Source organism: Podarcis pityusensis (assembly GCF_964106645.2).
Source record: "Podarcis pityusensis genome assembly, chromosome: 13".
Classification (NCBI taxonomy): domain Eukaryota; kingdom Metazoa; phylum Chordata; class Lepidosauria; order Squamata; family Lacertidae; genus Podarcis; species Podarcis pityusensis.
In genome coordinates, this window is record NC_138038.1 from 55,058,006 (window position 1) to 55,070,683 (window position 12,678).

At 52.2% G+C, this 12,678-nt stretch overlaps 2 protein-coding genes across 2 annotated transcripts in view; both read right to left on the reverse strand.

The window, feature by feature from the left end:
• Window positions 1-8,464, reverse strand: part of LOC308460283 (uncharacterized protein) — a 68,964-nt gene extending 60,500 nt beyond the window's left edge. The window contains exon 1 of the mRNA XM_080976425.1: window positions 7,567-8,464. Within this exon, the coding sequence (XP_080832551.1) occupies window positions 7,567-8,335 (769 nt within the window). The 5' untranslated portion in view covers window positions 8,336-8,464. The remainder of the gene's footprint in view (window positions 1-7,566) is intronic.
• LOC308460284 (mucin-17-like) lies at window positions 817-6,803 on the reverse strand. The gene is made up of 8 exons (XM_080976426.1): window positions 6,209-6,803; window positions 5,343-5,401; window positions 4,993-5,123; window positions 3,831-3,890; window positions 3,184-3,361; window positions 2,311-2,484; window positions 1,758-1,849; window positions 817-1,110 (listed from the first exon to the last, which is right to left on the reverse strand). The coding sequence occupies exons 1-8, from the start codon at window positions 6,263-6,265 to the stop codon at window positions 992-994; spliced, it is 870 nt and encodes a 289-aa protein (XP_080832552.1). The 5' UTR covers window positions 6,266-6,803; the 3' UTR covers window positions 817-991.
• Window positions 8,465-12,678: the final 4,214 nt, after the last annotated feature.

Below are 12,678 nucleotides of genomic sequence, written 5' to 3' on the forward strand. Positions count from 1 at the left end.
ATTGCACTGTGCATCCAACCTGTGGTGCATCTCAGGATGCAACTCTGTGGGTACCGGTGTGTGGCATCGTGGGTCATCAGTGATGTTACAGGTGTATCTGGGGCTGGGATGGAAGGGGATGGGTAAGTTTGTACCAAGAGAAGGAAAAGGCAAGTGGGAGCAGGTTGGGGCTAGAGGGAGGAATCCAGAGCCAAACTGGAGAGAGGCAAAGGGGAAATAAATAGGTTGGTACAGAAAGGTACCAAAAGTGCTAGCCGTGGCCCCCGACCTGCAGAGACCATGTGAGACCCTTGCAAGGCGGCCTCCTCTTGCACCAGCTGGCCTTGGCATCCAGGCAGTCGTCAAAGGCCCCTTGCTGAGGGATGTGATTGTGCAAGTTCTGCCTCTGTGGGCAACGCGAATCCTGGGGGGGCAGAAGCCCAAATACCCCCAAGGGGGCCCTGTTCCTCCCCCACGTCCTCCTTCCAGCATCAAAACAAAGAGGCGCCGGTATTCAAGGAGGCAGCAGCACCCCACTCCTGAAGTGCGAGAGGAAGCAGGAAGGCATCACCGGCATGTCCTGTGCAAATCCAGACCCAGCGTCCTTCCCATGGCCCCGGGGCTTCTTCACAGCCGGGCCAAGTGGGGCCGAGCGATCCGTGTCTGCAGGGCGCAGGGAGAGAAGGAGAAAGCAGGAGGGTGAGGCAGGGTCAGCGGAAATGACAAGCACCTTTCAGAAAGTGCCCCACTACTCAGAGCTAAGTCCACCTGCAGCAGCGTCCGGATTCTGGCCAGATCCTGCCCTTTGGCTTTGTGGAATGACCTCGTATCATGAGCGATAACCCTCCTCTTGTCCACTGTCTGCTTACCACCCATAATGCTATAAACCGATCGTGTACTTTTTTTTTGTATTCGAAAAGTCACTGTCCTTTTTGGGAAAGGGCTTGGATCTGCCCCCGGATTGTTCTGGCTGTGCTTTTCTGTGCCGCTTCTAATCCCTGCCTGCTGCCTCTCAGCTGTGACACACACACCGAACCCCAGATGCCCTCGTTTCTTGTACCGGCAAAGATGTGTCCACTGTTTCCAGGCGTGGTCGGAAGGAGCTGTCTCTGTCACCAGCGAAAGGGTCTTCTGTGCAAAGGGTGAAGTAGGAGGGGGCATGTCAGTCATTTTTTAGATTTGGGCTTCCCTTCTCCCCAGTCCAGCCTCTCCACTTGCCCACCCAGACCTCTTCCAAATAGGGAGGGACCTACAGAGCCAGCTGGAACCGGCTTTATTTTTACAAACCGCATCTTCTAAGCCCTGGCAAGCAAAGTGGTCTTCCCTGGTGTGATAATGCAACCCGTAATCAGGGCGGAGGCTCATCATCCCCCTCAGGTGCCTAGCGCTCCCTCCCCAGAGCACAGAGTACATGAGAACCCCCACATCTCATTTATTTATTTCTATTTCCTTCTCCTGGATCAGGGCAGGGTGGGGTGGCAGGGCATGGAAAGCCCTTCCGCCTGATTGCAGTTTGGGGACGTGGCTGTGTTTGACCTCCCCTGTTGCTCTCCCCTTCCCTTTCTTATTTCCTTATTTCTGCATGTGGGATGGAATGTTTCTGTGCAACTTCTGCAACCCCAGACCATCTATAATTCCACTGACGTATTTTCTTTCATGCATTAACCTGCAGGGCAAGGGAAGAAGCATACTTTGGGGGCCAGCAGTTGACATGGACACCAAGGCATGCCACCCCCACCATGGCCTCCCCTTCCTGGCCTAGACCTTGCCCCACATACCTCCTGTGGCAGTTGCAGGGTGTTCGGGATGGAACACCCACTCGGGCTCATTTTCATACCGCTTCTCTTCATCAGGAGGCAAATGCGTCAGCCTGGGAGAGAGAGACCAACAGAGGCCGTCAGGGCAAAGATCTGTCCTTCAGCCCATTTCTAGGGCAGCTTCCAGAGTCAGCGCCAGTTAAAACAGCAGAGACTGGCCTATGGCGGGTGAGGGGGGTGACCAAAACGTGCACCTGCAGCCCCAGCACCAGCAGCTGGAAATAGGGCAGAGAATGAGACAGGAAGGAGCCGGGCCTCTGAGAGGCTCCATCCAGACACAAGCAGCTTGGATATCCTTTCTGCATTGTGGTTATTATTAGTAGTAGTAGTAGTTGTAGTAGTATAATGCCCTTCATCCGTAGTTCCCAGGGCAATTCACAGAGAATGCCTTTCCAGTCCCAGTGAACTCCCCCCCCCTCAAAGTGGTCATTGAGAGAAGATGCAAAGCAGAGGCTGACCGGGACGTGGAGCTGACCAAGCTGACGAGAGTTTGAGTGCCCAGCCCTCCTCCTACCTGTGTCCCTTCTCCCTCGGGCAACAGCGCCTCCAGCAGAGAAGCACGACCAAGACCAGGATGATCAGCAGCAGCACCGCCAGGCCCAGGGCCACCCCCACGGCCACCCCCACCTTGCTGATGCCCTGCTCACAGCGCCGGCCCACGAACCAGTAGGAGTCCGACTGCTCACAGCTGTGGGAGGAAAGGCGGCGTCAAAAACCGGCAAGGAGGCAGGTAATGGGGCCCAGGATGCCTGGGTTATTTACGGGGTGGGGAGCAGGGGGTGTTTCTGATGCTGCAATTCGGGGGGGGGGGGCTGAGTGGCATCCAGGGCCTTAATCCAAGGCAGGAGCAGTGGTGACTGGTGCCCACGGGGAATTGCAGCAAAAGACAACATGCACATGAATGACACGGTTTTCTTAAAAATGACATTTAAATGGTTCCTACTAGCATAGCTGCTTTTGAATTCTGGTGCTGGAGGAGACTCTTGAGAGTCCCATGGACTGCAAGAAGATCAAACCTCTCCTTTCTGAAAGAAATCAGCCCTGAGTGCTCACTGGAAGGACAGATCCTGAAGCTGAGGCTCCAAGACTTTGGCCACCTCATGAGAAGAGAAGACTCCCTGGAAAAGACCCTGATGCTGGGAAAGATGGAGGGCACAAGGAGAAGGGGACGACGGAGGGCAAGATGGTGGGACAGTGTTCTCGAAGCTACCAGCATGAGTTTGACCAAACTGCGGGAGGCAGTGGAAGACAGGAGTGCCTGGCGTGCTCTGGTCCAGGGGGTCACAAAGAGGCGGACACCACTAAACAACTAAACAACAACAACTAGCACAGCTGGTAGGAACAGCCTGCGGGCACCACCCACTTCACCCCCTGGCATGCTACTCACTAGCAACTGGGCCCCTCAGGGGTGATATAGCAGTTTCCGTTCACACATCTGAAGGGGTCGGGGTGCCAAACGCTGCAGTTAGAGACACACTGGAGGCTGCCACTGACATTTCGTGCCACGTAAAATTGCTGGATGTTTTTTGCCACCACAGAGGTGTTCTTGCATTCTTTTGACAGATCTGGAAAGGGGAAGGAAGGAAGCAGAGTCAGAAACGGGAGAATGCAAGTGCCTCTTAGAAAACCACCGCATGCTTGAGACCAGGAGATCAGAAGAGGAGCCTGCTGCAGGATTAGGTCCAAGGCCCCGAGGGTTCAGCATCCCAGAATGCTCAGCCACTTGTCTCCGGGAAAGGCACCAGCTTCTCCCAGCAACTTAGAGTTAGACTGACCCTGAATATGGAGGTAGTATACAGCCACAAAACCCTTTCCTCTCATCCTTCTTTGAAGCCATCTCAGTTGTGACTGCACTTTGCAGAATCCTGGCAACATCTGCAGTGTCCACACCAGCAATGCATTTGTTTGCATGTGGTGGCCATGTTTTCTTCCTCATACGGCTCCACCACCCCCATCCAGACAGCCCACTGCAATTCTTCAACATTAGGAGTGTGTTAAGCACACACTGACCCCCTCTCACACCCCAGTCCTCACCTTCAGGGCTCAGGGGCACTGGAGTCACACGAGATGCTCCTTCAGCAAAGCAGAGCTGATCTAAAGGAGAGGGGGGAAAGCAAAGGTGAGGCTTCTGAAAGGAAGAAATCACAGAGGGGGGAGCATCCAAGGGGAGGGACATCTTCCCCCACCCACTCCCCATGTCTCCCTGCCAGTTGAAGGAAACACACTTCCTCTGCCATCCCTCCTATGTTCAGCCAGCACCCTGACATCCATCTCTGCTGGGGTTGTTGATGTGAAAGGGGTCTGTTACTGGGTATCCCCTCAGCTTGCATGGATAACACTAGCTGGCCTCAGATCTGGCATAGATGAAGCTTGCTGCCTGTGAAATGGGCACACTAGGAAGACTACGTTTTCCCCCAATAAGCTTCCGTACTTCTGTTCCTAGAGAAACAGCATGATTGTTTGGATCAGGGGAGCGGGGGCTGGGCTTGGGCTCAGTGAAGCTGCTCAGATTCTGTAGAGAGGTGGGTCACGGGCTGTCTCACTGCTCCGATTGACAAGTAGAGAAGTGGACAAGCTCTTAAGTGCCACTGATAGCGGCAGGATTTATCGTATTTTTTGCTCTATAAGACGCACCAGACCACAAGACGCACCTAGTTTTTGGAGGAGGAAAACAAGGAAAAAAATATTCTGAATCCCAGAAGCCAGAACAGCAAGAGGGATCGCTTCAGCGAAAGCAACACAAAGCCTCTTCAGGGCAGCAGGAGGAGGGCTCCCCCTGCCCTGAAGAGGCTTTGCGTGGCTATCCCAGAAGCCAGAACAGCAAGAGGGATCGCTGCACAGTGAAAGTAGCAATCCCTCTTGCTGTTCTGGCTCCTGGGATAGCTGCACAGCCTGCATTCGCCCCATAAGACGCACACACATTTCCCCTTACTTTTTAGGAGGGAAAAAGTGAGTCTTATAGAGCGAAAAATACGGCACTCCCAAATAAAAAGGGGCAGGATTGCTGCCCTTGGATGGTCCCTGCTTCCTTGTGGCATCTGATCTGGAGACGTCTTATAAGGAACCTTTTCCTCGCACTCCACAAGCCAGATACGGGGCAGGAATGTAGTGGCAAGAGGTGCCCCGTGGCATGCAAGCAAAGGAAACCTTTTCGTTCATGAAGCTGCCAGCCAGCCAGTGGCAGCTGCTGCCTCACCTGTTTGGTTGAAAGTGCAATTATTTTTCAGGACCTGGATGATGTCCTTGATGGATGCCTCATAAGAACCACTGAAGTTCGAGAACGGCTCACGCAGACGCACATCGTGGTCCACGATGACACTGCCTCGCCTGGAAGCAAGAAGCAGGAAGCAAGAAGGATAAATCATTTAGCCCCAGTTGTGAAGGTGCCCCCAGTTGGCCTGTTGTGAGGGGGGTCAACATGGCCTGTTCAGGCTTCCGTGTTCAAGGGAGTGTGGTGTTTTACATTGGGCGCCAAGGAATTTGCTGGAACCCAAAACCACACTCTCTCCAATGCTTGGTCGCCAAACATATCTATCTGTGCCTCACCTCAGATTAATCACATGTACGCCCTGGTACCCAAAAATGCCCGAATAGAAGATGTTCATCTGCACAGAGAGAGAGAGAGAATCTTAGCTCGGCTGCAGTGACAACGGAATGTGAGGAGCAGCAATCAAGAGCAGGTCTGGCCAGGAGCGGAGGAGTTACTGCCACTTGGCAGCATCAACAGCTTAGAAGGTGTGCATGTCAGCAATCCTGCTGATGTTTACAACTTACCAAAAAGGCAACACCAAAAATCAGAAACAACAAAATACTCTACATGTACAAGTTTGTTGATCTGAGAAATACTAAACCCCCCATCCCAGCAGATTCTGGGTCCCTCCTGTGTGCTGAGTAGGGCCTCTCTATCCTGCTGTGCTCCTTTACCTCCTCCACCCTTCCAACACACCTTTGGGGTATCTCCTGCGCTGGGCATGGCTAGTCAGTGGCCCTCCCCCAGCTGTTCTTGGACTCCAGTTCCCAGCAGGCAGCCTGGCCAAAGGGATGGGATGATTATAAAGGCGGGAAGAGGACCTTTGTCACTTTAAGATTGGTCTTTCAAAAGTGACAATTAGGAAGACGGTTCCTGATGTGTGTATTAGGGTATGAACCATCAGCTCTGAGCTACATATTACAGAAACAGCTTTCTATACTCATCTGATAGCTCCATTTCCACATCTGGATATCTAGGTGTTCCAAACGATGGAAATCTGACTGTTTCCAGATGTGCTAAGCAGACAAATCTCTGTTAATGAAGTTTACCACAAAGGAATGGCATGTTAATGGGACCCAGACTCAAAAGTAACAATAGGTCTGCCTGGAAGTGATCATTTTCCTGAGTGGGCATCCTCTATGAACTCCCAGCCACCCCTCACCTGTTGCTCAAAGACATTCACGAATCTCTTGAAGTCATGCGAGCCGTAAATCGCCATCTCTGGTCTAAAGTCCCAATTCCTCACTGTTACAGAGACATGGATTATGGCCACAACAGTCACTGTGATCAGAAAACACAGAAGTCATTAAACATGAAGGTACAGCCACAGTTTCAGATGTGAGGATGAGCACTTCCGGTGTCCATTGAGTCACAGTGATCATGGAAACAACATGAATCACTTCTGGATCCACACCAAGTGTGCAGAGAAAGGGCGCTGGTACAGGGTGTGAAATACATGGGAATGTGCGCGTATCAGCTCAGTGTAGTCTACTCTTGCTGACAGGAACTCTCCAGGTCCTGAGGCAGGTGACATTCTGGTCCAGCTGCTGCTGCTCCTGCTGGTATCAGAAGCTTTTTAAACTGCAGGTGGCAGGGTGATGCCGCAGAAGCAACACACCACTTTGAATCAAGCAAGTTGGCCGCAGGACCACAAATATTGCCCACCTAGAAAATTACTACACATACCCGGACATTCCTGAGCTTTTGTTTTCAAAAGAAGAGCCAGAGGGCAGGAGCCTTGTACTAATAATTTGTACTAAGACTTACCCACTTGGATTTCATTCCTTGCCTCTTCACATCGCTGCCCAGTATAGGGAGATGGGCAGTGACAACGACCCCCAACAAGCACTCCTCCATTAAGACACCCGAGAGGGACAACTGTGGTGGAAGAAGCTGAGGAAGAGGAAGAGAACAGAACAGAACATTAACAATATTTAAGAACAAGCCGACAAAAGAGCCCTCATATATGATGATGATGATGACAATAATAATTTATATATTGTACAGCCTAATGCTATTATTTCTAAGTGTATAGTGAGGCTGAAAGAGCAATACATAAAATCAATTAGAATTAATCAGAACTTTAGCTGCTTGCTGAAATCAAGAAAGCCTAAGCCAAGGGCCTGGAGTTCAATAAAGAATGGTTCTCAGCCAGGAAGGAGTTACACGGTGGCTATACGTCGTGTGCCTTGACTCATGAGGGACCACGTAGATCAGCTCCCACAAAGAGAGCACTGATCAAACAGGGATATAACACATTAATAGGTATTGAAGATATTCTGGACTCAAGTATATTAAGGGCCATGTAAACTGATGCAAGAACTTTGTAATGCGCCAAGAAGCATGATTGCGACAAGTGCAAACCATTAAGCCCTGCAGTCGTGTGCTAGGAAATAAACATCATTTCCATATGAAAATATAGGCCCCTAACAGAGGAACTTTTCAGTTCAGAAGGAGTAAATGTGTGTGAACGGGTAATAGTGGAAGGGAAAGGGGCCCCAATGGTGGAGATTTTCATACCGGTAGACATAGATGCCTTTGATGTGCTTGTTTCAGGACGCTCTTCTGTGGAACTGGAGGAGGTGGTAGATGGACCCAGCTTATCAGTCACACTAGTTGTACTTAGGATTGCTGTAGTACCCTCAAAGGAGGGGGCAGGCAACGTTGACAGAGAAGATGTCCTTGAAGTGGATGGTTCCTCCGAGGTGGAAGAAGCAGAGGTCACTGCCAGCGTAATAGTAGTGCCTCCTGCTGTACTCTGAGTTGAGGGTCCATCTGCAGTGGTGGTGCTTGGGGATAAGATAGATTTAACTGTTTCAGAACGCTGTTCGGTGGAACTGGAAGAGGTGGTAGGTGAACTGACCGTTTCAGTCACACTAGTTGCGCTTAGGATCGCTGTAGTACCATCACTGGAAGAGGCCGGAAACGTTGACAGAGAAGTTGTCCCTGGAGTGGATGGTTCCGATGATGTGGAAGAAATGGAGGTCACTTCCCGAGGAGAAGTAGTGCCTCCTGCAGTACTCTGAGTTAAGGGTTCAGTTGGAGTGGTCACACTGGAAGAGGCGGGCAACGTTGACAGAGAAAGTGTCCCTGCAGTGGATGGTTCCTCTGAGGAGGTGGAAGAAATGGAGGTCACTTCCTGCGGAGTAGTAGTATCTCCTGCTGTACTCAGAGTTGAGGGTTCAGTTGCAGTGGTCACACTGGGAGCGGCAGGCAATGTTGACAGAGAAGATGTGCCTGTGGTGGATGGTTGATCAGAGGTGGGAGAAGCGGAGGTCATTGCCTGCATACTACTAGTGTCTTCTGCTGTACTCTGAATTGAGGGTTCAGTTGCAGTGGTCACACTGGAAGAGGTCCCCAACGTTGACAGAGAAGATGTCCCTGTGGTGGATGGTTGCTCAGCGGTGGGAGAAGCGGAGGTCCCTGCCTGTGTAGTACCAGTGTCTTCTGCTGTACTCCGAATTGAGGGTTCAGTTGCAGTGGTTACACTGGAAGAGGTCCCCAACCTTAGCAGAGAAGATGTCCCTGTGGTGGATGGTTGCTCAGCGGTGGGAAAAGCGGAGGTCGCTGCCTGTGTAGTACCAGTGTCTTCTGCTGTACTCTGAATTGAGGGTTCAGTTGCAGTGGTCACACTGGAAGAGGTCCCCAACGTTGACAGAGAAGATGTCCCTGTGGTGGATGGTTGCTCAGCGGTGGGAGAAGCAGAGGTCCCTTCCTGTGTAGTTCCAGTGTCTTCTGCTGTACTCTGAATTGAGGGTTCAGTTGCAGTGGTCACACTGGAAGAGGTCCCCAACGTTGGCAGAGAAGATGTCCCTGTGGTGGATGGTTGCTCAGAGGTGGGAGAAGCGGAGGTCCCTGCCTGTGTAGTACCAGTGTCTTCTGCTGTACTCTGAATTGAGGGTTCAGTTGCAGTGGTCACACTGGAAGAGGTCCCCAACGTTGACAGAGAAGATGTCCCTGTGGTGGATGGTTGCTCAGTGGTGGGAGAAGCGGAGGTCACTACCTGTTTTGTACTAGTGTCTCCTGCTGTACTCTGAATTGAGGGTTCAGTTGCAGTGGCCACACTGGAAAAGGTCCCCAACGTTGGCAGAGATGTCCCTGTGGTGGATGGTTGCTCAGCGGTGGGAGAAGCGAAGGTCACTGCCTGTTTTGTACTAGTGTCTCCTTCTGTACTCTGAATTGAGGGTTCAGTTGCAGTGGCCACACTGGAAAAGGTCCCCAACGTTGACAGAGATGTCCCTGTGGTGGATGGTTGCTCAGAGGTGGGAGAAGCGGAGGTCCCTTCCTGTGTAGTTCCAGTGTCTTCTGCTGTACTCTGAATTGAGGGTTCAGTTGCAGTGGTCACACTGGAAGAGGTCCCCAACGTTGGCAGAGATGTCCCTGTGGTGGATGGTTGCTCAGAGGTGGGAGAAGCGGAGGTCCCTGCCTGTGTTCTACCAGTGTCTTCTGCTGTACTCTGAATTGAGGGTTCAGTTGCAGTGGTCACACTGGAAGAGGTCCCCAATGTTGACAGAGAAGATGTCTCTGTGGTGGATGGTTGCTCAGTGGTGGGAGAAGCGGAGGTCACTACCTGTTTTGTACTAGTGTCTCCTGCTGTACTCTGAATTGAGGGTTCAGTTTCAGTGGTCATACTGGGAAAGGTCCCCAACGTTGGCAGAGAAGATGTCCCTGTGGTGGATGGTTGCTCAGCGGTGGGAGAAGTGAAGGTCACTGCCTGTTTTGTACTAGTGTCGCCTTCTGTACTCTGAATTGAGGGTTCAGTTGCAGTGGTCACACTGGAAGAGGTCCCTAACGTTGACAGAGATGTCCCTGTGGTGGATGGTTGCTCAGAGGTGGGAGAAGCGGAGGTCCCTGCCTGTGTAGTACCAGTGTCTTCTGCTGTACTCTGAATTGAGGGTTCAGTTGCAGTGGTCACACTGGAAAAGGTCCCCAACGTTGACAGAGATGTCCCTGTGGTGGATGGTTGCTCAGAGGTGGGAGAAGCGGAGGTCGCTGCTGGTGTAGTACCAGTGTCTTCTGCTGTACTCTGAATTGAGGGTTCAGTTGCAGTGGTCACACTGGAAGAGGTCCCCAACGTTGACAGAGAAGATGTCCCTGTGGTGGATGGTTGCTCAGCGGTGGGAGAAGCGGAGGTCCCTTCCTGTGTAGTTCCAGTGTCTTCTGCTGTACTCTGAATTGAGGGTTCAGTTGCAGTGGTCACACTGGAAAAGGTCCCCAACGTTGACAGAGATGTCCCTGTGGTGGATGGTTGCTCAGAGGTGGGAGAAGCGGAGGTCCCTGCCGGTGTAGTACCAGTGTCTTCTGCTGTACTCTGAATTGAGGGTTCAGTTGGAGTGGTCACACTGGAAGAGGTCCTCAACGTTGACAGAGAAGATGTCCCTGTGGTGGATGGTTGCTCAGAGGTGGGAGAAGTGAAGGTCACTGCCTGTTTTGTACTAGTGTCGCCTTCTGTACTCTGAATTGAGGGTTCAGTTGCAGTGGTCACACTGGAAGAGGTCCCTAACGTTGACAGAGATGTCCCTGTGGTGGATGGTTGCTCAGAGGTGGGAGAAGCGGAGGTCCCTGCCTGTGTAGTACCAGTGTCTTCTGCTGTACTCTGAATTGAGGGTTCAGTTGCAGTGGTCACACTGGAAAAGGTCCCCAACGTTGACAGAGATGTCCCTGTGGTGGATGGTTGCTCAGAGGTGGGAGAAGCGGAGGTCCCTGCCGGTGTAGTACCAGTGTCTTCTGCTGTACTCTGAATTGAGGGTTCAGTTGGAGTGGTCACACTGGAAGAGGTCCTCAACGTTGACAGAGAAGATGTCCCTGTGGTGGATGGTTGCTCAGAGGTGGGAGAAGCGGAGGTCCCTGCCTGTGTAGTACCAGTGTCTTCTGCTGTACTCTGAATTGAGGGTTCAGTTGCAGTGGTCACACTGGAAGAGGTCTCCAACGTTGACAGAGAAGATGTCCCTGTGGTGGATGGTTGCTCAGCGGTGGGAGAAGCGAAGGTCACTGCCTGTGTTCTACCAGTGTCTTCTGCTGTACTCTGAATTGAGGGTTCAGTTGCAGTGGTCACACTGGAAGAGGTCCCCAACGTTGACAGAGATGTCCCTGTGGTGGATGGTTGCTCAGTGGTGGGAGAAGCGGAGGTCACTACCTGTTTTGTACTAGTGTCTCCTTCTGTACTCTGAATTGAGGGTTCAGTTGCAGTGGTCACACTGGAAGAGGTCCCCAACGTTGACAGAGATGTCCCTGTGGTGGATGGTTGCTCAGAGGTGGGAGAAGCGGAGGTCGCTGCCGGTGTAGTACCAGTGTCTTCTGCTGTACTCTGAATTGAGGGTTCAGTTGCAGTGGTCACACTGGAAGAGGTCCCCAACGTTGACAGAGAAGATGTCCCTGTGGTGGATGGTTGCTCAGCGGTGGGAGAAGCGGAGGTCCCTTCCTGTGTAGTTCCAGTGTCTTCTGCTGTACTCTGAATTGAGGGTTCAGTTGCAGTGGTCACACTGGAAGAGGTCCCCAACGTTGGCAGAGATGTCCCTGTGGTGGATGGTTGCTCAGAGGTGGGAGAAGCGGAGGTCGCTGCTGGTGTAGTACCAGTGTCTTCTGCTGTACTCTGAATTGAGGGTTGAGTTGCAGTGGTCACACTGGAAGAGGTCCCCAACGTTGACAGAGAAGATGTCCCTGTGGTGGATGGTTGCTCAGCGGTGGGAGAAGCAGAGGTCCCTTCCTGTGTAGTTCCAGTGTCTTCTGCTGTACTCTGAATTGAGGGTTCAGTTGCAGTGGTCACACTGGAAGAGGTCCCCAACGTTGGCAGAGAAGATGTCCCTGTGGTGGATGGTTGCTCAGCGGTGGGAGAAGTGAAGGTCACTGCCTGTTTTGTACTAGTGTCGCCTTCTGTACTCTGAATTGAGGGTTCAGTTGCAGTGGTCACACTGGAAGAGGTCCCTAACGTTGACAGAGATGTCCCTGTGGTGGATGGTTGCTCAGAGGTGGGAGAAGCGGAGGTCCCTGCCTGTGTAGTACCAGTGTCTTCTGCTGTACTCTGAATTGAGGGTTCAGTTGCAGTGGTCACACTGGAAAAGGTCCCCAACGTTGACAGAGATGTCCCTGTGGTGGATGGTTGCTCAGAGGTGGGAGAAGCGGAGGTCCCTGCCGGTGTAGTGCCAGTGTCTTCTGCTGTACTCTGAATTGAGGGTTCAGTTGCAGTGGTCACACTGGAAGAGGTCCCCAACGTTGACAGAGATGTCCCTGTGGTGGATGGTTGCTCAGAGGTGGGAGAAGCGGAGGTCGCTGCCGGTGTAGTACCAGTGTCTTCTGCTGTACTCTGAATTGAGGGTTCAGTTGGAGTGGTCACACTGGAAGAGGTCCTCAACGTTGACAGAGAAGATGTCCCTGTGGTGGATGGTTGCTCAGAGGTGGGAGAAGCGGAGGTCCCTGCCTGTGTAGTACCAGTGTCTTCTGCTGTACTCTGAATTGAGGGTTCAGTTGCAGTGGTCACACTGGAAGAGGTCTCCAACGTTGACAGAGAAGATGTCCCTGTGGTGGATGGTTGCTCAGCGGTGGGAGAAGCGAAGGTCACTGCCTGTGTTCTACCAGTGTCTTCTGCTGTACTCTGAATTGAGGGTTCAGTTGCAGTGGTCACACTGGAAGAGG

Coding starts and splice junctions, on each gene's coding strand:
- LOC308460284 (XM_080976426.1), bottom strand. CDS start 6,265: ATGGCGATTTACGGCTCGCATGACTTCAAGAGATTCGTGAATGTCTTT. Junction 3,362..3,830: donor AGTGCCCCTGAGCCCTGAAG/GTGAGGACTGGG, acceptor TCCCCTTTCCAG/ATCTGTCAAAAGAATGCAAG. Junction 1,111..1,757: donor CCCTGCAACTGCCACAGGAG/GTATGTGGGGCA, acceptor CCCTTTGCACAG/AAGACCCTTTCGCTGGTGAC.